Source organism: Miniopterus natalensis, chromosome 7 (assembly GCF_054644295.1).
Source record: "Miniopterus natalensis isolate mMinNat1 chromosome 7, mMinNat1.hap1, whole genome shotgun sequence".
In the NCBI taxonomy this organism is placed as follows: domain Eukaryota; kingdom Metazoa; phylum Chordata; class Mammalia; order Chiroptera; family Miniopteridae; genus Miniopterus; species Miniopterus natalensis.
The window spans coordinates 23,219,149-23,241,696 of NC_142087.1; the positions used below are offsets into that span (position 1 = coordinate 23,219,149).

General features: G+C 42.8%; 1 protein-coding gene across 1 annotated transcript in view; it reads left to right on the forward strand.

Moving 5' to 3' along the window:
* SPTLC3 (serine palmitoyltransferase long chain base subunit 3) overlaps positions 1 to 21,933 on the forward strand; it is a 108,494-nt gene extending 86,561 nt beyond the window's left edge. The window contains exons 10-12 of the mRNA XM_087818873.1: positions 11,592 to 11,727; positions 16,418 to 16,547; positions 18,143 to 21,933. Coding sequence (XP_087674999.1) covers positions 11,592 to 11,727; positions 16,418 to 16,547; positions 18,143 to 18,256 — 380 coding nt within the window. The 3' untranslated portion in view covers positions 18,257 to 21,933. The remainder of the gene's footprint in view (positions 1 to 11,591; positions 11,728 to 16,417; positions 16,548 to 18,142) is intronic.
* The last annotated feature ends 615 nt before the right edge of the window (positions 21,934 to 22,548 follow it).

Consider the following 22,548-nt stretch of genomic DNA (forward strand, 5'->3'; position numbering starts at 1 on the left):
GTTGTTTATGCAACTATTAAGAGACGGGCTTGTATAAAATGGCAACCCCTTTCAAGGAGCTGTATTAATTTATGAACCTCCATCATTTTTGCTGTCTTTACCCGCTACAGAGGAAATACAAGATAAAGGGGGAAAGTGAGACTTAGAATGCCTTCGCGCTGGGAAATATTTTTAAATCATCTTGTGTGGATTACTTCATTCATCCTGATCACTTGTGAAATTTCATCACGAGATTGGCAGGTGAGGTACTGACCCTGCCTCTGACCCAACATGGACTTGGAGAAAGTGGCACCAGCGCCTTCCAGCTGTGACCTTGGACCTTTGCTCTGGTCCCTGAAACGGGGAACACATATTTTTGCACTTGAGTTTGATAGGTTTAAAAAAGAGAAGTGACTGACTGGGAAGATTTAGGGCTTTGAGGGAGGAAAGAAAGGAATATACCGGGTGACAGCAATTCGCTCTCCAGAGTGGAATCCTCTCACTTTCCCACTGTTTATATTTGACACGAGATACAGTCACAGACTTCTGAGACGATGCTTTCCTTCAGCCAAGCTGTTTGGAGCTGCAAGCTACACTTACCCAGCAAGCTTATCTTGCAGCTGTTCTTGCTAATTACTCTTCATCTGAAATTCTGTCTCTTCCTCGGAGAGAGGAAGAGACACTAAAAACCAAAAAGGACCGCGATTGGGGCGATAAAACTACGATAATTAGACACAGGGTTCCAAAGGGCCTTCTCACGTTTCTCAGCCTCTACCTTGGCGGAGAGTTCAGCGAATACAAAATTGGCTTCCTACCATTTCTTTTCTCCCCACGTCCCAGCAAGTATTGTTAGTTCTGTCCCTCTGAAGTCCCTCAATGAATGTGAGAGGAGTCCCCAGAGAACCCCCCCTCCTCCGCCGAATGCGCCCTCTGAGGGCCCTGGCATTGTTGAGGGAGGAACTAGCTGCTGCTTCCTAAATATATTTGCTACTTGGTTACCAGCTGGAGACGCAGAGAGGGGCTGAGAGAGACACAGGGCACGGAGACTGCCTTTTCTAAATGGTTTCAGGCCACTGGCATTTCAGCAATAGCTAATACAAAACAGATGGCGGGTGCTACGCTCCGCTGGCCTTCGGCTGAGGGCTGCCTCCGTCCATGATTAATCACCTGTGCTGGGGGGTAAAAAAGTCCTACCTGGGCTTTTTGTGCGTGTGGACCTGAGGTTGCAGTTACCAAGGAGGTGGCAAGCCTCGCCTCCCTGCCCCAGTGCTGCTCGTGTGCCTGTAGGACGACCTGGGTTTATCCCATAAGCACAGAATTCGCCAGCAAACTGAACTCTGGCTAGGAGGGGAAGTTTGTCTGTTTGTGCAGAAATCACTTGCAAAGTGTTCCACAACCTTCTGTCCCTTCGTTTACTTCACCTGAACAGTTAGCCAAGGGTAGACTTTTATGGCAGCTCAGCAACTTCTGCTCTTGCTTGGGGCCCTTGAAAAAGTGTCCGCAGCAAGAGTGGAGAGAGAATCTGTTTGTCTTCGAGACGGCGATGGGGCAAAAGGATACGGTGGCCACTTCCTTCCACCGGCCTACGAACAAGATGTCCTTTTACCCCCGGGCTTCCTCGTCACGGGGGTCGCCTCTGCGAGGATGGGCTCGGAGGCGGGGAGCCGGGATGGGCACGCGTGGGATTCCGTGTTGCTTCAGTACCACCGGGGAAGGGAAGAACCCGATTCCAGCTGTAGCATCTCGGAGGGGGGAGGGGAGCTGCTGTTCCCCGTTGATCTTTGCTTTTCCCATCACGGGTTCATTTTCAGCTAAGCAGCAAAAGCCCCAAGTGCAGCAGGGGCGGCCCGCGGCCCCCGGCCCCGCTTCTGCCTGGAGAAGCGTGTGGAGAAAACCAGCTACCGAGCAGCCACAGCTGGGGAGAGTTAAGCAGGTGGATTTGCGCCGGGAGAAGCTCAGCATGTGTTTTGGGCTAGAGAATGTATTCGGTTTCTGTCTCTGTATAACACGTTATTACCACAAACCCAGCGGCTTAAAACGATGCCCACTTATTCTCTCCTGGTCTCCCTGGTCAGAGTCTAGGCCCAGTTGGTTCTCTCAGCTCCTAGAGGCTGCCTGCGTTCCTCACCAGGCGGCCCTGTCCGCCTTAAAGCCGGCAGCGGCGGCTCTTCTTCATGTCAGACGCCCCTCGCTCTTCAGGGAGAGCCCAGTCCTGTGCAAGGGCTCACCTGATTAGGCCTTAAGTACTGGTCAATGTTCTTAAAATTTATTTTGCTTTTGCAAAATAGGAGGGCTTTCTGTAGTCAGATTTCAAGTGATTATATGCTTCAACTTGAATACTGAGAATAAAAATCATTTGGTGAATACTTAATCCTGGGAGATAAAAAGATATCCGAAGACCTGTCCAGACACCAAAAAGACTTAGGAGGGCACAGGGACTGCCAGATTGGCTGCAGGTGCCACAGGTCGCTTTGATTGATGGCAGGGGTCTAGCCAGAGAGGGCAAATCCGAGTCATTCAGTCTAGTCTTTGGTTCAAGTGGTGGTTTTGAATATTTTTGAACCGTAGAATTATTTTTCAAATGAAATGTACATGGAAGTCCATTTTATAAAATATATAGTTTTTTTAAATTTTACAACACTCATACAGGGCTTACTGTGTGGCAGACACTCTTCTAAGTACTTACTTAACAGTATGTAATGGGCATTATTATTATCCCTGTCGTTAGTGCCATTGTGCAGGTGAGTACCCTGAGATTCAGAAAGATGAAGTACCTTGTCCGAAATGGCAGGGCTGATTTTGAACCCAAGACACTGGGCTCCCAGTCCTTGAGCACTTGGTCTCGATGCTGCTATTGTGGTGGGGGCAGCTGAGGAGTGGGGTGGTCTGACCTCCCATTTGCTGGGCCTCTCTCTCAGTTTTTTTCCCACGCCCTTCCCTGAGGCTTCCTCAGCGCACCCCCCCAGGGAACACTTTGAAAACCAGAAGCTTGAACCATGTAGGCAGCTACTTGGGGTGGGGCTTCCTGATGGCCACTGTCATTTGCATCGGTTCTCAGAGCCCTTTCAGAGGCCCAGTGACCCGGCGACTCAACCCGGGACCTGTCCTTTGCCGCCTCCTTTGCATTCCTGCCATAAATCAGAACAGTTACTGACGCAGAGACATTTGCTGCCACTCCGGCTTCCTACCTCATCTGCCACCTCCGGTTTTTTCTCATCTTAATCCATGCTCTATACACAGTGAGCTTTTCTCTCCCTAAACCGCCTCGGAGCATGGCATTTCCATGGCTCCCTATGACTCACCAGGACCTTCCAGCCCTTAGGGTGGCATTCGAAGATCTCAATGGTCTGGCCTCACTGATCTTTCTTGTGACTGTGATCCAAACATTCTCAGCAAGTGAGTTAGTGACACCCCCCCACACACACACCTCTGAAATTACATGCACAAGATGTTAATCTATCACCTCTAGGTCTTTGCTCCAGACTCCCAGAGCATTCTTTCATGGATCATCCCATTTTCCACCTTCCTTTATAATTGTAGATACAGTGGTACCTCAGTTTTCGAACGTTTCAGAACTCAAACGGTCTTCTGGAATGGATTACATTTGAAAACCAAGGTACCACTGTACTTTCTAGTCTATAAGCTCCTTGAAAATAGTTGGTACCTTCATCTTTCAATCCCCAATTGGTCACAACAGCTGCTAAATAGCATACTCCCCAAAGTCCTGGAAACAGTGGGAACAGCTATTGTCATCAATGCCATTTAACAGGCTAGTAAATTGAGGCTCAGAGGTAATGAGTGACTTGTGTATCCTCATAGAAAAAAGAAAACCCCGATGGAACTTGCACAGATCTGTTGACCGAGAGCAAAACTACTCTCCGGCGTCTTCAATTAAGATCAGTCTTACTATCTTTGTACACTCAAAAAAACCACAGCATAATTTGTGACTTGGAGCCGTGGTTCTTAATTGGGGTGCACGCCGCAGTTACCCTGAGTTTTTCTGAAAGGTCCACGCCTTTTAGAGCAGAATCTCTACCAAGAGAGCCTTACTATGTGTATTCTAGGGGGAAAAATCCAAGACTGTGTCTGTCCTCCTGCTGAAGAATCACTAATTTACAAGGTTCCCGGAGGACCCCAAATTACCCCATTTAATGTGTAAAATTCCATAATTAGTGCTCTCCATTTAATGCAAGTTAACATCAAATCATTGTTCATCCTGTAAGTACCCGTGAAGTACTAGCATGTTGAAAGCCTGCTGACTTCGCCTAGATCTGTCCTGGGAGCCGGCTCTTCCCACTTGTGTATCACCTGATGCCTGCCCTATCTACTAGTGGGTCATTTCTTTGTACACGGCCTCGGAATTTTTCCATCTCCTAGTCCACCTTGGCAGCTGGCCCGGCTTCTGTGCATAGTGAGTGCTTTTCATTTGTGAAATGTACGAATCCATGAATCATGGACTTCGCACCTCATCAGGAATGAGTTTACCAGCCTCTTTCCAAAGAGCAGACTTTGATAGACTCCGAGGCACAGCCAGTTTCCGGGTCAGCTGGGTAATGCATTAAAGATCTTCCAGCCTCAGTTTCCTCATCTGTAAAGGGGGCCCAAAAACACACTGCTTGGCTCATAATAGGCACACAAGAGATGTCCATTCTTACCCCTCTCTGTGGATTAAATCCCGACGGTGTATCTGAGCAGTGGGTGGGGAGGTGGAGGGGGCAGCGTCTTCCCGGGGCCCTTGAAGTCAGGCCCTGCAGACAGCCGGCTTCCGTTGCTGTCCGGCCTGCCCGCTCCTGCGTGCGTTCCACAGGGGCAGGACTGAGCGGCCTGGAGAGTCCTTGGAACATGTGTATGGGACTATAAAACATGCCATAACCTTGGAATCCGAACATCAAAAGGGAGAGCTCCGGTGCCTGATAAAAATGTGCGTCCCTCTCAGCAAACCACTCCAAACACTGTTTTCTCCATCCTACTGTGAAGCTTGTCACTGCTAATGTGATTCTTATGATTCTTGCCGCCCTGTAGCCTCTTGATCTTTCCCGAGATCTCTCTGCCCCTGAGAGTGTTGGAAACAAAATGTCCTGTCTGGTGTCCAGAGCTTAAAATAATAGACGCTGGGTTCCTGCTGCCACGTTGAAACTTTACTCCAAGGTCTCTCGCAAACCCCCCTGCCCCCAGCCTCCCGCCCCCTCTCCACGTCGGGGGAGAAGTAAGGCTGACCTGGCAGACAAAGAAGGGGGAAGAGGCAAGGAGAGCAGGCATTCTTAGAACACTGCAGGCATTCTTTAATATCAATTTGATTTTTCAGTGAGATATGTTTTAAGGAAAGATCCTTCCCATCTCTGACGGAAAGGATCACCTTTTCCAAGCAATGCTGCCTAGGAGCGTGCTTGAGGCCATCCAGTCTGCATCTGAACAGTGGTGGTGTGCAAAATAATTTAAGGGGGGCGAGCAGTGTGTATTTCTGCATGTGCATTTTTAAGCTTGGAAAATAATACAATAAGTCACCCTGTGGCATCTAGGCATAGTCATGTTTCCTCTGTTCGAAAGCGAGCTTGCAAAGTTGGCAGAAAATAGAGAGAGGCATTGGTGTTGGCTCATGAGCTCCTCATATCCGCCTCCTTCACTTAGTCTCACGGGGAGAAATGCCTGTTTCTCTCTCTTTTTTTTTTTTTTTTTTTGCATGCTGATGATTCAAAAGAAAAGAAATTTTCCTTCTTTAGCTTTGGACAGGTTTTTCTGGGAGTCTCCACTGTCTGCAATTCCTTCTGGCCCTCTGGAGACTGAGTTGTCCCAAACATATTTTTGGAAAGGCCACAGACTATTGTTTTTATTAGGGGACTGCAGAGCTTTGTAGTAGGATGCTTTGTGTTTTATTTGTTTTCCTTCCCCTGCCCCAGCTGTTTTTGTTTTAACAGCATTGGAGGGAAGGTTAAAGTATTGGTGGCCTCTGTTAACCTAGCCCATCTCTCAAGTCGGCAGAGCTAGAAATCTGGATGGATGGAACGGCACCATACGGGTCATCTGCCAGGATGGGTTCATCCCTGATTTCACCCACCCTCCTGAGAGGGGTGAGGCTGACACTGGGGTTGACCTCAAGTTGAATGAGCACTTTGGACCAGATAGCTGTCTGGGGAGCAGGTCACCCCCACAATATGTACTATCTGAGTGCCCAAGCTCTCAGGGGCTGCTGGGATGTCATCATGCCCAATGAGAAGCTATGACATAAGCCCATCTTTTCCTCTCCATGTCCAACCAGGGAGCCTTACTCCACCAGGACACAATCAGGCACCTAATGGTGCGGTGCATGGCCTTGGAGGTGAGTTGGTAATGGCAGCTCTTTTTAAGACATCTGAGTCTCCTTGGCTGTACCTTGTGAAAACCAAAACTCAGGCCTGGTTTCATCCCAAGAGAACCTCATTTAAATGGTCTGGGGTGTAGGCTGGGCATAGGATTTTTCCAAGCTCTCCAGATGATTCTGAGGTGGCACCCAGGCTGCTGAGAACTGCTGCCCACTGAAAAAGGTAATAATAACTTTTCAAGCACCTACCATATGCCAGGCATGGTACCAAGCACTTTCCATGCTTTAACCCCTTTATTTCTCACATTTTGTCTGGGAGATAAGCATATTTATCTCTATTTTATAGGTAAAATTGAGGTTTTAAGGCCTTAGGTTGTCCAGGTACAGTTTGATTCTGAGACCATTTAACTTTAAAGCCTACCCTTTTCCACTCAACAGCCTCTTCAGAGAACCCAGAAAAAAGCAAAAGAAAACACTTGGATAAACTCTCCAGAACCCTACATAAGAGGTCAACTAATTCACTTACTTTTCTGCTCAGGGACCTTCTCTGTCTTCTACGTAATAGGTGGAAGAAGGTTCAGAAATTAATGATGGATTTTGCATGTTGCAAAGGGGCCATGGCTGCAGTGGCAGTCTCCATGTCATCCTGGCATGGTCGTCCCTGTACAAAAGGACAAGTGCTAAGAATGCCCCCTACTTTTACAAAGCACTCTTCAAGCAAGGATCACAAAGCACAGCTTAATTAATAAAATCACCCACATCCTGTCTAGATGAGTAGCATTTTATATGTACAAATTCCTCTGCCCCCAGGCCCTCCAAGAGTAGGAGAATGTTTCCAATTTTAAAGAGTGAGCAATAGAGTAATTGAAAGGAGCTGTATCTTGGCCAACGAAAAAGACCTCAAAGGCATTTATAGTGACCTATATGAGAAAACATGGTGACCACAAAGTGTGTCATAATGGCTTGTAATCCATGCTCTGCTTAATGGTTCAAAGATAGGAAAGACAGGGCAAGAATAAAACATTCAGTTCTTAAGAGTCAGCTAACCCTGGGATTGATATTCTGATCTGTTTGGTCAACTCTCCAAAGGATCTAGAAGCAGTAAAGTGATGACATTAGCTGATGATTCAGTTACTTGGGTTAATCAAGGCAGAGGGGACAGACGGGGCCAATTAAGTAGCTGGACAACCCAATGATAGATGAATCATTATGGGCAAGTGCAAAGATAATGCCATTGGGAAAAGCAATTTAAGTCATTCATGCACTTCCAGGCCAGGAAATCCTTCTAGTCTTTGAGGGGGATCATTTAGGAATCATCAGACCCAGCCTGATGAAGTCATCTATTCACTGTGCAACTAACGATCAACAAAAGAGCTGAATGCACAAGGGGACAGACCATATGGAATACATTTTGGTGACTGGGATGTATATCTGTGCCTTCATTTCAATCACCTCTTTAAACAAGTCTTACTCTGTCCCTCTTTTCTTTTTCTTTCCTGTCCCCAGTCTGCCCCTATTCCTTATATTCTAATACACAGATTCAATGTACGGATGAAATTTTTTTTTAACGTAACGACAAATATTCTCATTCCTAATTTCTAGTTCTTTCCTTGACATGGGTTGGTCTCTGTACACATAACAAGTTTCCAAGCGACGCTTCAGCATGCTACAGAACAGGTTCTTTCAAGCACCAAGAAGCTGTCTATAAAATTTACACAAATTGTTCTACACCTCTCCAAATCACTTACTTGTATTCAAGTTTCAAATCTGGAACTTTGGGGGAAAAGGTTTATCTTTTTTTGAAAAAAAGAAGGTGGGTGGGAAGATAAAAGCATATATGAATTAAAGTAAATCATACTTGCAATTTCTTATTTTTTAAAGCCAAAGTCCAAATCAGGAACCTGAAGGTAAAGGTTATCAATGATGGCCATGTTGATAAGTCCAATGGACACTACTTTATCTCTTGATTTATCTTCTACCCTCCTCCATTGCTGTTTACCTGCCTTTTAAGCTCATCACCCTCTTCCAAACCATTAAATGTTGGGTTCTTCAATCTCTGTCCATTTTTCTAGACAATCTACCCAGAGGTTCATTCTTGTAACGTCTGGTTCTCAACCACTGTGTCCTACAAACCACAGGACCATTGCACCTGTTCTGTTTCCTATGCCTGAAATGCTCTCCTCTGTTTGTTTGCCAGGCTAACATTTGTTCATCCTTCAGATATAAACGCACTTATTATGTATTGACTTCCCCAGACTTGGTCCAATCTAACATGGGTTCTCATAATACCAAATAGTATTCTTTACAGCACTTAACAGAGTTGCAATTTTATATCCATTTATGATGATTTGATTGTCTATAAGTTCTTCCCTCTCCTATTTTTTTTTCCTATTTCTACTGACTAACTTTGCCCTGCCCACTTATCTTCTTCATGGGTTACCATAGCTTCTACTGACCAATAGCTTCCCTTGTCTTATAGATTCTGATAATAAGCTTTTTTTTATTATGTCCTTAAATATCTAGTCTTACTACCAATTGTTGGTTCCCTCTAAATTTTTCATATTCATACTTTACCAGTAAGAGGATCTTATTGGTATAATTTATATTTATTATCTCTTTGGAAAAGTTCCTATGATAGACCCATTCATAGATCCTTGGCCAATATCCAAATGGACTGCCCTTGGGTCAAGGGTGACCTGCATCCATTAGCTGTTGCCAGCATGGTGGGGGTAAGAGGTCAGCTTTCCTAAGAAAGTACAAGCCAGATGCTTTTTTATCACAACCTGCTTGCTCAGAGCTGGCAGACTTGGAGAGGGAACTTCCTTGAGAACTGGAATTGGGTGAAGGATAATAACAGAAAACAAGCAGGGAAAATTGGAGCATTCAACATCCTTCCCCTTGGTTGGTGTTCCACTCAACTAAATTTCCATTCCCCAGCATATATTAACACATTTTAAATGTTACACAAATCAGTAGATCTGGGTCTGATGAGCAAAGAAAATTTCTGAAAAGATCTGAAATATTTGGGGAATGATAGAGCCTAATTAAAAAATATCTGATGTTTGTATTTAAAAAGTACCCTTTGGGGGGCTGTCTACTTTTGGTTCACCCTTTTCAGGAGTAGCCCTTCAGGTCCCCAACTGAAAGTGAAGGGGATCTACCAGTCCTTCTCCATGGTACGCTCCAGACTCTAGTCCTTGATGTCCTATCCCATCCCTCACAACATGAGCCTGTCTAAAGCTTGCTCGGCCATCAACCTTTCCACTGCCTCTACTGAAAAAAAATTTGGTATAACAATGATGCTAACATCTGGCAGAGATGAATTTTATTGAACTTCAGGAAAAGAGATGACCACCACCCATTATCTAGGCAGACGTTATTCACTGCTGCTGTTGGGCAGAGCACCATAATACAGGGGTTAACAATACATAATCTAGAACCCAATTACCTCAGCTTTAATTCTGATTCTGCTACCTACTAACTATATGAACTTGGGTAAGTTACTTGGCTCCTCCTCACATATAACATGAGATTACATCTATGTCAGTACAACTTTTAAAGAACTAAATAAATTATTAAATGTCAAGTGCTTGTAACAGTGGTCACATTACATATTTGTGAGCTACAATTATTGTGGTTGGTATTTTATTGTCCTTTAGAGGTAACCTCATCCAATTGGTGGCCACTTGAATTTCTCAGGACACATTCGATTATAGGTTTTAGAAATTCAGCTCAAAGTAGCTTAAATAAGAAAAAGAAATGTGTTGGTTCATACAACAGGGCATGAATAGACCCAAAAATTTCAATGATGCCATCAGGACTCTGGCTGACTTGTGTCTTGGCTTTCTTTGGGATCAACATCATTTTCAAGCAGATTTCCTCCATATGGTGACAAAGATGTAGCTTAAAACTTACCTAATTCTTATACCCCTTCCTCAGTAGATCTGAAAGACTCTGATAGGCCCAGGTTGTGTTCCATTATGAACCAATAATCAGGAAAATGAAGAATTCCTATTGGCCAGGGCTTGGTCACATGCTACCCTTGTAGCAAAATGGAAAGGCAGGGCAAACTCTACCTGAGCATCATGGTCCCCTGGAGGAAGGAGACGTCCACTGCTTAACCCGTTGTCAAGGCACAGTCTAGGGCCATGTCTCTAAGAAGGAACTAGAGGATATGCTGACTAAATGGTTTACCCATTTTACATCTGGAGAACTACAGAGAACCAGGAATGATGTTCAGAATATTGAATAACTGGTAGAGTAACAGCTCTGATCAGTTTGAATGGACAGCTCACCAATCAGAACAGAGGTCAGCGGTAGCAGCACATTCCTGTTGAGTAGCAACCTTGCATCAAATGCAAACATTGGACTGATTTCTAGGGGTGTTAAACACCCAATCCTACCCTTCCATCCTTATTGAGGATTTACTGACTAGTTGTGGCTGATTTACTGACTTTCCTGATTAGAGGCAGGACTGCAGTAGGCAAATATATCCAGAACTACTTCAGAACCTCCCCACTGGTCACACTGAGGACAGAGGATAAACTTTTGAGGAAAAGCACTGGAGATGGACATGTGTGCCTTGGCTTGACCTGTCTGGAGTCAAGACTGTCATTTTTTTCTGCTTGGATAAAGCAAAGGTTCCCCTCTTCCCTTCCCCCTATTACTCTACCACCACCAAATACCTCACAAAACAGCCCTGGTTTCAGCTGAATCTGTCTTGTCCAGGAATGTGCTACCCCTTCAAATTCAGGTTGGGTGATACGTTCTTTAATTAGAGACTTAGATGTGGAGAATTTAATGGGCCAGCTCAGTTTAGCTAAAAAGCCTCTACCAACAACTAGTGCAGTGTGTGTGTGTGTGTGAGAGAGAGAGAGAGAGAGAGAGAGAGAGAGAGAGAGAGAGAGGGAGAGAAATTTCTTGTGTCACTCCTCTTGAGTTAATATTTTTAAAGCAGTTAGTACAGAGTCCATACACAATAGGTACCTAATGATAGTTCACCTCCTTCCTTCTTGCTGGAAACCTTCCCCACCACCCCACCCCACTGTGGTCCTGCAACCTAGCCTACCTTTAGTTGCTAGCAGTACCTGGCAGCACCACTGCCCCTAGATCCTGGCTTCCAGGCTCAGGGCAATTGCCAGGCATCAGTGCCCACACCTGCTCGCCAGGAGGCACACCCCCGCCCTGCTTCCACCTCCTCCCAGCTAACGCTGCAGGCTTGCAGCTAGACTTAGGAATGCTTGCCAAGCCAATCTGACCTTTGCTTCCCTCTTCTTGGTGGTAATTGATGGATTTCATGCCTGTCTCCTTTCAGGGTTAAAGAGAGTACGGCAACTTGCAAAAAACACAAGATACTTCAGACAGAGACTGAACGAAATGGGATTCATTATCTATGGCAATGAGGAATCTCCCGTTGTTCCCCTGCTCCTTTACATGCCTGGTAAAGTAGCGTGAGTATCCAACAGACTCTCAGAGTAACGCCTAAGCCCCAAGGGGATCTGACTAAGATGGTGCTTTTCACACTGTGACGCTCTTGCAGAGTAGGCATTGGTCATGCACTTTGAACAGGGTGCCAAGTTCAGAATTCACTTTAGAGCTGCCCAGAAGCCATATGCCAGCCCATCAGCGGGTCTTTTCACAAGTAGTAAGGTCCACCATTCTCAAGCTCTGTGAATTTAGGGGAGTCACCCCTCCTAAGTCTCAACAGTAAATTAAGGATGATCCTGAACCTCCTCCTGCCCTAAGATCTTTCTCAGAGAAAACTCCTCATATTTCAAAACGTTACCAGGCTCTATGCTTTCTCCCATTGAATTCTTGCGGCCATCCTCAGAAGAAGGCAGCCTTACTTTAAGTGTGGAGAAACTGAGGCTGGGAGTAAACACCTTGCTCAATGTCATGCTTGTTAAGCAGTAATAAAACCAAGAGGCCAACCCAAACCTAGGTTTGCTCCAAAGCTCATGCTCTTAACACCAGATTTTAATGCCTCTCATGTGAGCTTATTTGGAGTTGTTTTCCAATGATTGACACTCTGAAATTGAGCATCAGTAGCAACTGCATAAAGAGAAAAAAATGACTATTTCTCAGTATGTCATAGACATTTTTATATGTGAGCCATTCTCCAACCTGCTGGAGACTAATTACCTCTGTTATTAAAAGAAAGTTAATTAAAATCCTTTCTAAATGCGAAATGCTTATTTGTGTGTCTGGCCAAGCCCATGGAAAGTAATATTCAACATACATTTATCAGATTCTAGAGGTCCTGACTCTCTTAAGATAAATCCATTGTTGGAACTTTCTGTTTGGCTCTCTAACAGTCTAAATAGATTGGCAGTATTGGAGGTACAGAAAAGAGATTCCAGGACTATTAGTTGAAACCTAATGAGGGGTAGGAGTGAGTTAATAGTTCCCAAAAGATTGATTCTTTGGAGCACACTTCTGTGTCATTTCACCACAGCAAAATCACACACAGTTAAAGCATATGTGGGTTGTTTAGTGTGCCACAGCTTTTCCACCTCTCAGCCTTTTGTTCAGATCTGAGTCAGGATAGCAATGCCTGGAGTGGCAAGAAGACAGTGTGCTACAGAAAGGTCACACAGGGCACTGCTCTGTGCTAATGGCAGGGAGGGGTGACAATGGTAATATAAAGTAGCAGATAATCTAAACCCCTTTACCATCTGATTTTGGAAGGCACAAAAAAAAAACTATGTTTATTCAGAGTAGTTGGGGAAATGGTGTTTTCTGGAAGAAAGACTCCATATTTAGTTCATATCAATCTAATATTTTCTCATTAACTCAAATGAAGACACCAAATATCAGCTTACTTTATTTTTGAGAGTGTGATGTTTACAGCACTGGCAGGTGGCAGTAGGGGGTGTGCTGGCTGAGTAGTTCAGATTTGATGGTGAAGGTTGGAATTAAAATCTCAACGGGTTGAGAAATGGATTGACCCAATGAGAAGAGCCCATGAAGAGTGAAAACAAATGCATTTAAATTCAATAAGTCAACTGTATAATAACAGAATGAGAGTTTCCCTGCTCCTTTATGTGCCAGGAGTCCTGAATGGACAACAGCAAATGTGAAAAATAAAAATAGAACTGAGAAGGAAGCTTGATGTAAAAGTTCTGTTCTTCGGTGTAATGAGATATTTGGAATGAAAAAGAATTTTGACTCTGCCTCTTCCTAGCTGGGGAAATCTGGGACAAGTTACCCAACCTTCTGAAATGAGATATAATAGTACCTATTTCATAAGGCCACTGTGAAGATTAAACAAGGTGAGGTCTATTGGAATTTGGCATTACTCTTACATAGAAGCTATTCAGTATTAGCTATTATTAATAGTATTAATAATATGTATAAAGCACTAAATATAGTGTTCAGTGTACTATAAGCACTCAATCAGTGGTAGCCATTATTACTACTACTATTTCTAATTCTGCTACAATAATGATTATTACTAGTTTTAACTCAGTGCAAGATTGAGTTACCATGGTTGCATGGCTCTCCAAGATAATCATTGCAATCTTTAGTTACATTAATAAATATAGAACTTCTGGGGAAAATAGCAGATAAAGATTCTGTGGTACCCAGCATCAATTATGTTATATTGAACACTGGAAGATACGTCAAACTATCTAGTGCCTTCCAATTTAAGATGGATTTAATGAGGAGCTAACGTTGCTAAGTGCCCATTATGAGCTACATAAGGCTCTTAGACCCAGTGATCATCCGTTGAGGGTAGGATGCTTAGCCCTAGTTTACAAACGAGGACACCAAGACTCACAAAAGTCAAACTACTTTCTAAGTGCCACTCAGGTTGTAGGTAGTAGAGCATAGAATTCAAAGAGAGTCTCATTTGCCTCCTAAACCAGAGCTCTTTTCAGTGCACAGCACACCCTCTCAAGCTTTAGTCCTTAGGGGGAAATGCACATCAACTGCTACAATGGAAAAAACCTCTAATTGTTTGGGTTGTCTAAGCAAACTTAGAACAGGTTAGTTATCAAAGGTCATATCATCTACTGTTAGCAGGATTGCCGGCAAGAGCTTGCCCTGCCACCTGGCCTGATTTCTATCTCTGATATTTCTTCAGTGAAAAGTTTATATGTAGAGAAGCTTATAATACAGGAGTTAATTGTATAAGCCAGTGTATGAGCACTTCTTTCATTTGCTCATTTTTAAAACTTTCATTTCATTTAAAAACTGTAGAACGAAAATATAGATCTAGCCAGTTGAACTTTTGAAGAGAGTCCTCTTGCAACTCTACCACTGGAATCTTCTAAGGAGTTCAATATAATGTGACTTCACTCGTAAAACATACACTTAAGTAATCAAGAATGTATTGCATTTACTATTTGGTACAGGGCTTACGTTTCCTTTCATGGTCCTTGTCACATGCATGGAAGACGATGGACTGCAAGATGCAGTGAGGCTGCCTGCAACACACGCTAATGTTTATTATTATTATTATTATTAGTTATTATTGCATAATTAGTTTCTTTCAGCCTATGCCAGCTCTGATTTCCTTTGGGGAGTACAAACCCAGAGGCTCATTATATAAAATGTTCAGGGCAATTATGTGCGTTAACTGGAAGAGGTGAAGTTTCATAGCGTAAGTTTTAAGCTCAAAAGTGCTCCAGGGAGGCCTCAGATCAGCCTAATGAATCAACAGTCATAGAGTTTGCTTTACATTCTCTGGCAAAACTCGCTTCCTCTGGTACAAAGAGAAAGTCGCAGACAGTGAAAACGCTCCTTTGGGAGTCCGGACAACTGGCCTCAGATCATGGGTCAGGTGGTTTGTACTCCGGCAATAAAAGCACTTGACTTGTTTCTCAGACAATTATGAGCTCTCATCCTGTGCAGTTCCGTGGGCAGCCTTCCATAGGGTGATCAAGAAAGAAAGAACAGCCTCTGTTTGCAAGCTTCCTCTCCTTGTAGCCTTCCCAGTCCGAATCAAAGGGCCAGAGAGGCTGTGTGCTCGGTGGGTCTCACAGTCTCCATCGCTCCCCTTGATAACATGCATGAGGCCCCCGAAAGGCAGCCGGCTAAGGGGCGAGGGGAGCGAAGGGATGGGCAGGCTCGCTCCCACGTCCGGCTCGAGGATTCTCCCTGAGTTAAGGCCGGAAGGTTTCTGCATCTGCCTCTTAATGCTAAGAGCAGAACAGAGGCATTTACCTCACTCAGTAATTAACGTTTCCTGCAGAGAACAAGAGAGCCCAGGAGGGAAAGATTCACTCGGGGCACGTCTTTTTGTCTGACCTTAGCTCTCGGCACAAGAAATTTACAGATTTTGGCAGCTTGATATTCTAGAATTGTTACTGAGATTAGCTCTGGAAGAGAAAGAGACTAGAAGCAGTTAAGGGGAAGAATCAAAGCTTTAAAAGGGTTTTTTTTTCTCTGCATCAGAAAGCTTTGCAGTTTGGGGGCTTATGTCCTACACGCCACATCTAGCGGCCAGCCTCCCTGTGCGTGCACATTTCCTCCCGGGTTCCCTCCTGCCCCACTTCCCCTTTAACCAGTCAATGAATTTACTCTCCCTGGACATACCTGGGTGTGTTCATTCACACATGAAGAAATGAGGAGACCCTTGCTATTTCCTATCTCTGGTTTAATCAAAAATAATGGGCTCTGGAGTGAGAATATGGCTTGGGTTGGCTCAGGCAGACCCTCTGATTATGGTCTTCAAATTACAGCCATTAAGTACAGGCTCCTCAAAATTTTCATACTATATTATTGGCATTAAGTTTCTAAAACATATAGGTGTGCATTGAATATATATCCTTTCTTTATGTAATGACACTGTGTTAGCTATTTGGTTTTTATTTCTAGGAATCCTGCAGACAAAAGATTTAACATCAGTGCGGACTCATTAAATTGGGGTCATGTATATCAGCATTTTCTGCTCAATGTCAGAGACTTGGTACTCAAGACTATTTAATGAGTGTCCCAGGCCCCGTAATATATACACTCAGGTGCCATCAAGTGGCTGTCCCATTTCTTTGTGAATTGTGTTTGACAGATATTTAATAACTTCAACCATCTTCTACTAATTGGATTAAAAAAAGGAAAGGTCAATTAGCCATATTCTTTTTTTGCTGTATAATCTTGTCATCTCTCAGTTACCTCTTTTTTTTGTCTTTTCTTTAGGGCTTTTGCAAGGCATCTACTAAACAGAAAAATCGGGGTGGTGGTTGTTGGATTTCCAGCTACTCCTCTAGCAGAAGCCAGGGCCCGGTTCTGTGTTTCGGCAGCACATACCCGGGAGATGTTAGACACGGTGAGTACAGCACAGGCCAATGGAATCTCCAGTACAGTACCTTGGATTCTCAGCACTTTTTTTATTGAACTAGCTTACGGTTTCCTGAGTCTCTCTTGGTAGGTTTAGGAAAATAACACTACAGAACTCACTGGTAAAAAACAAGGGTATGCCAAATTGCCCAACAATGTGATCAACTCAGTACATAGAAAAGGAAATCAGTTTAGCGAAGACTTGAGTCAAGTCAGTGCTTTGGTTTTATAGAAAAGACTGAGTGGCCAAATGTTGTGCTATTTACTAGTTCTAAATGCAAAAGCTAGTCTAGCGTGCTATTTCAGCATCAACTGCCTGCATCATGGCATTTTTCATAGCCACCAAATTCATCCTAGTAACATATAACCCAACTAGGCAACATGTTGGAAAACCAATAACAAAGACCAATCTACCCTATCAGCCATTTACGTGAGGTACTGATCTAAAAACCACATTTCATTGTCTTTTGATTTAAATCCTTATGCAAATGAGTAGTATCAGAGAACTAAGCCATCTCAACCTGTTTGAAGTTGGTGGAACTTTCTTATAATGTCAATGCAATTTAGCAAACACTATTGAGTGTCCACTATATGAAAAATCCTGGAGCAAAAAGTCTAAGAGGAGATACTAATAAATAAGCAACTAATGACAATACTAGACAAGATAAATTAATCTTGGAAAGGAAGTATAGATGACTGCAGGAGCATGAAGGTGGAAATGAGTTATTATATATTAAATAATATATGTTCATTTCTTATATATGAATGAGTGATAGATGAGAGTGGGAATGACTTCTACAAAGGGGAAGTCCATAAGCCCCATTTTACCTTTTTCGGAGCATTAGGCCTTATATTGTCTTCCTCCTCATTTGACAAGGTAAGAAAAATAGGCTCAAAAGAGAGTAAAAAGCCATGTCCAATACCGTAGGATTCATGATATACTAAAAGTAAAAACTGCCTTTTGTATATTCTGGATCTTAGTTGTTTCATTTGTAAACCTGGGGATATATTTACCTGCCTGAATTAAGAGAACTGGAACAGATGAGTTCTTGGTCCCGTGTGGTTTTAAAGTATATTATTCTATGGAACACAGAGAAGTGTGTTTAAAACTGGGGGACGGAGAGGTCGGGTGAAGGTGGGGGGTAAGCACGGGGGTACTAATTAGCTCCCACAGTGGCCCATTTTGCTCTTGGTCAGGTTGATTTGCTGTGTCATGAAGATATCATTCAAACGTAATCCACAACCTTATCTTTTCCTTCCACAAATTCATCTATAAATCATTAATCTTTAAAATAAAGCTGAAGGGTAAGCATGGGTCAGATGCTTTTCTTCTTTTCTTCATTCCACCAAAATAAGTGAAAGATTCATAATGTGGAGGCAGACTATGAAAGAATTTCAAGTCAGTTCATTAGCACCTAACATTCCTCTAGGGATGCCTTCTACGCCACACCTTAATGATCTGCATTTCTCTTCTTTTCTTTAAAACCAAAGCAGCTGGCAAAAGAAGAGGGTGGCTCTCTGTGAGGAGCTGGAGAGCAGAGCCCCCGGGGTTAAAGATAACTAACGGGGGCAATGTCTCTGCAGGTGCTGGCCGCCCTGGATGAGATGGGTGACCTCCTGCAACTCAAATACTCGCGGAACAGGAAGTCGGCGCGCCCCGAGCTCTACGACGAGACCAGCTTTGAACTCGACGACTAAGTCTCCAGGTCCTGGATGGAGCCTAAAGACTTTGCCAGAAAGATTATCCCTTTGCCTCAAAAAGAATATAAGTGGATTTCTCTCCCGTTCCAAGGACAGCTTGGATTTTGAACCCAGCTTCGTTGAACTGGGGGAGATGTTGTTGGGTCCTTCGTGTCTCCAACTCAGGACTGCAGAGACAAATACAGTTTCAGATTTCAGTTTCTCTTCTTCCAAGTATCCTGCTACACACCACACACACACACACACACACACACACACACACTTCTCAGAATGTTTGTAATGGCAGTGAGCCTGTGTTTTAGCTGCTACTGTGCAGCCTCTTTGGTCCAGACCCTTTCAGGAATTCCAGCCAAATGAGAGGGTTTTGCTTTTTAAGTCCGTAGATCTCACTGTGTGTTTACTTACCCCATCAGCAGACACGGGCCAGGGTGGTGGGCAGCAGTGGACCTCCTTGTTCCCGCATGAAAGCACCAGCTAGAACTCGTGTATCACAGGAAGTTCCAGGCAGGAAGGTAAAGAAATGTTGCTTCTACCATTTGCCACATTTGGACTTTTTCCAAGGACAAGTGTCAAAAGCCATAGTTAGTGTTTTGAGGGAGAGAGCAGAACTGGCCAGCAGCGCCTAGAGACGTCTTTGAAGGAAACTTTCCTTTTTCTCTTGCTGGTCTCCTACAGTTTTACAGCTGAGCTTTTGAGGTTTGGAAAATTCAAGATGTTTGTTTCATAAGGAAGTGGGTAGACAGCAAGCACCAGCCAAGTTAAGACCTAGACTAAAATCGTGAAGTTAGAAGAATTTGAACATTTTTGGTGCCATGCAGAGTGAATGTTTAGCATGTATAATCTCTATGACTTTAAGGAATGAGTTGACATTTTCCTATTGAATTTTAAGTAAATGGTGAGATTCAATTTTCTTTAGAGTTGACTCCCAAGACTACACTTGAAGAATTGGTTCAAAACTATCTAAAAGCAAATATTCAACATTCTCAAAACTGACACCCCCACTTAGGCCTATTAACATTAAATAGTGCTGTCATCTGCCAAATGCACTTAAATTGGTGCAAAGTGAACTTGCACACTATTGGCAACTAACTATAATTTACTTCAGCCCTCATTCGCGCGCTCTCTCTCTCTCTCTTTCTGTCTCTGAACACAGACTTCTCTGGAATAGTACCCCTTTGCTAATTGGATCTAGTTGGTATGGAAAAAGCCAGTGGAAAACCTTATCTTTAACAAGCTCCCAGATGGTGCCCAGATTTGGAAACTCTAAAGAGCAGTGGTGACCTTTTAGGAAAGCTTCTGTAATAGTTTGAATGAGTTACAGAACATTCCACTCCATCAAATGACACTATAAACAAATCACTTCAAGAGAGGTTTGACTTTGTGTGACACAGATGGACCCAAGCTTTCATGCTGTGCACTGAGATAGAAACTCAACCCGAAGCTCCAGTGTTGGATGGAGCAATGTGCCCTGACACTCAAAGCTTATTAAAGGGTAAGGGTGATCTCCATGGTAAGTTCTTGGAAATTATAACCCCTAGTAGGTACAACAATTAAAAAGTGATCATGAATATTTTTAAGTATTATAATATTCCTCGTGAACAATTTTTAAGTACTATTAGCTTAAAAGGAGAGAAAGTGAGTTCTGAAAATGCAGTTGCCCCATCCAATGACTGAACTTGATAACTAAATTTCAGTTCTTCTCAATGAACCAATACAGCATTACTTGTGCAAAGGAAATATATGTTGTATAAACATAGAAAGACAATGATGACATGTAGGTATTTTCTTTTGAAAATGTGCATTTAAATGAAATTAATCCTAGTTAATTTTCCAAAATGCATAAGAAAAGAAACAGGAGACAAAGAAGGCAGCAGCATGTCTGGGCCTTCCTAGGGTATAGCAAGCAATAAGCACCCCCTTCCATTCTGGGTGTCTGTGATCACATCCACATTTTGAGTTTTAAGCCTCTAGAGGGGTGTCTGTGAGCAGGAATTACTATCATTATTACTTTCATGGAGGCTCTTCAGTTAACTCATGATAGAAAACTAATTAACCACTTGGCATGGGAGGCGAGGGGAGATTACTCTCTTCATCAAGATCCAAGAGTTCTAGGGCAATTAATTACTTTCTCATGTACAAAATAAAAGACCTATCTCTGTCAGAGTCTGTGTTGAATATACATTTATAAGAAGAACAACTATAATCCAAGTGGAATGCTTCCTGAGCATATTAAGAGGGATCCAGGTCTCACTGGGCTGGTAACATAAGGAGATATAGAATGAGGTTGGTTAAGAGTGTGATTGTGAATAATGAGAATTTGTCTTCTGCTGCTACGTTAGTGAGACCATGATTTTAATTCAATAGGGATTATTGAGCTTCCATAAGTGTAACAGAGCCTACAGGATCCTTTGGTTGGTTCTTTTGAGAAAGAGAATTTTCTAACAGAACTATAATGTTATGTGCCCCAACCTTCTTATTTGCAAACAGGCACACACACACACACACACACACACAGCAAGTAAAAGTATAAAGGTAGAGAGATGAGAATCTGGTTGATAGATAGATGGAAGGTGTCATCCTAAATATGATCTTCAGGGAAGCTGCAGATAAAGGATCCAGACTGATATCTGTAAGGAGGATCATTTGCATACTGAAATGGCATGGACACATTTCTAATCTTATCATGGAACTGCAGTATCATGGATATTTGGCTGGATTGCCTTTCATCAAATTTTGGTCCAACAGAGACCACAGGCTTCAGAATTTACCAAGAAGCTTGATAAAATGCAGATCCCTGGTTCCCACACCAGCCTTCCACTGAATCAGAATAGTGATAGGAATCTACATTTTCATCAGCCCTCCCAGGGATTCTAATCCATGTCATAATTTGAGAACCATTATTGGAGCTTTTGTTTTGGTAGACCAGTTGGCTCTAACAACATAACAGAAGTTTAGTTCCAATTTTTTGTTTATAGTTAAGGTTATTTATACTACTAAAGTAAAACCAATTATTCCAACCTTTTCTACTCAATTGGACATTTTGTTCCCATTTTCCAGGTATCTCCTTTTCCAATATTGAAGAATAACCACCATTCACTTGAATAAATTATTCCTTCTCTAATTCTTCTCTGTATCATTTCCTACAAAATGTTCCCTTCCCTTTCATCATCTTGTTCCATTGAATGTGGAATCTTGTTTCTTTACTTTTCTTCTACCCCTTAAAAAAATCTTCAACCTTTGATTATTTATTTATTCCAACAACAGCTCTTGAATAGGGTGAGACTCTTAACAGCTCTTCAAACATGCAATGGTCCCCTATTTTTCTTCAGAGATAGCAAATATAAGTGACCTACTCTGACCTAAAGCTCTGATGTTGAAACCTTCACTCAAATATATTTTTTTATTTAAAGCAATGATAACAATTGTATTTTAAGCTTATCTAATGATTTCTTGGCAATTTTACTGGTCTCAATAAGAACAACATATTTGAAGTCTGTTTTCTCAGGCCCTTTGCAGCCGTGTAATGTTTAGGAAATTAAAAGGAGTCTGTATTTTAAATGTTTCTAAGCAATTTTTGTGGTATGTTGTCTAATGGTGTTGTGGTGTGTGTGTATATGTCTGTGTGTGTGTGTTTCACTAAAACATTTGAGGTGACCAATTGCATTTCATTCTGCCTGTGAAATGTTAGTTTATTTAATAAACAAAATACCAAAATGGATGAAATAAAAAATAATTGGTGGTTTTATGTCAATTTAGTTTGGGGTATTCTTTTTTAAAACAGACGGGAGTAGAAATTTGCATTTAAGAATTTCATTGAGGAAAATTGGCAAGAGAGGCTGGTGCTGGCTTGCACTTTGTCACAAGAACCAATTGTGCTCATCTCTTTCCAATTCTGTATTCGATGACATCACATTGGTAGCAAAAAATTGGCCATGCTGCAAATATTTACACCATGGAAAATGGCAAACACTACAAATTAGGGATCTGGAAATCCAGCTGTTAAACATTTACCAGCACACCACCGAGACCACATGCAATGGTACAATATCTAGGTTGGAGAAAGTGAACAGGGTTGGAAAGGGAGAAGTCGAACTGTGATTCCCTAACAAAGGCCTTAGTCAATTCCATGGGGAGCTATGCAACTGACATGGTCTTTGAGAGTTATTGCAAAATGTGGGAGCCAGGGCTTTACGTTCTCCCCACCACCAACCAGTCGTGGATGCAAGTTAGGTGTGGGGAAGGGCATTACCTTGGGCAAGACTATTCAGCTGAAGGCAATTCTTGTGGAG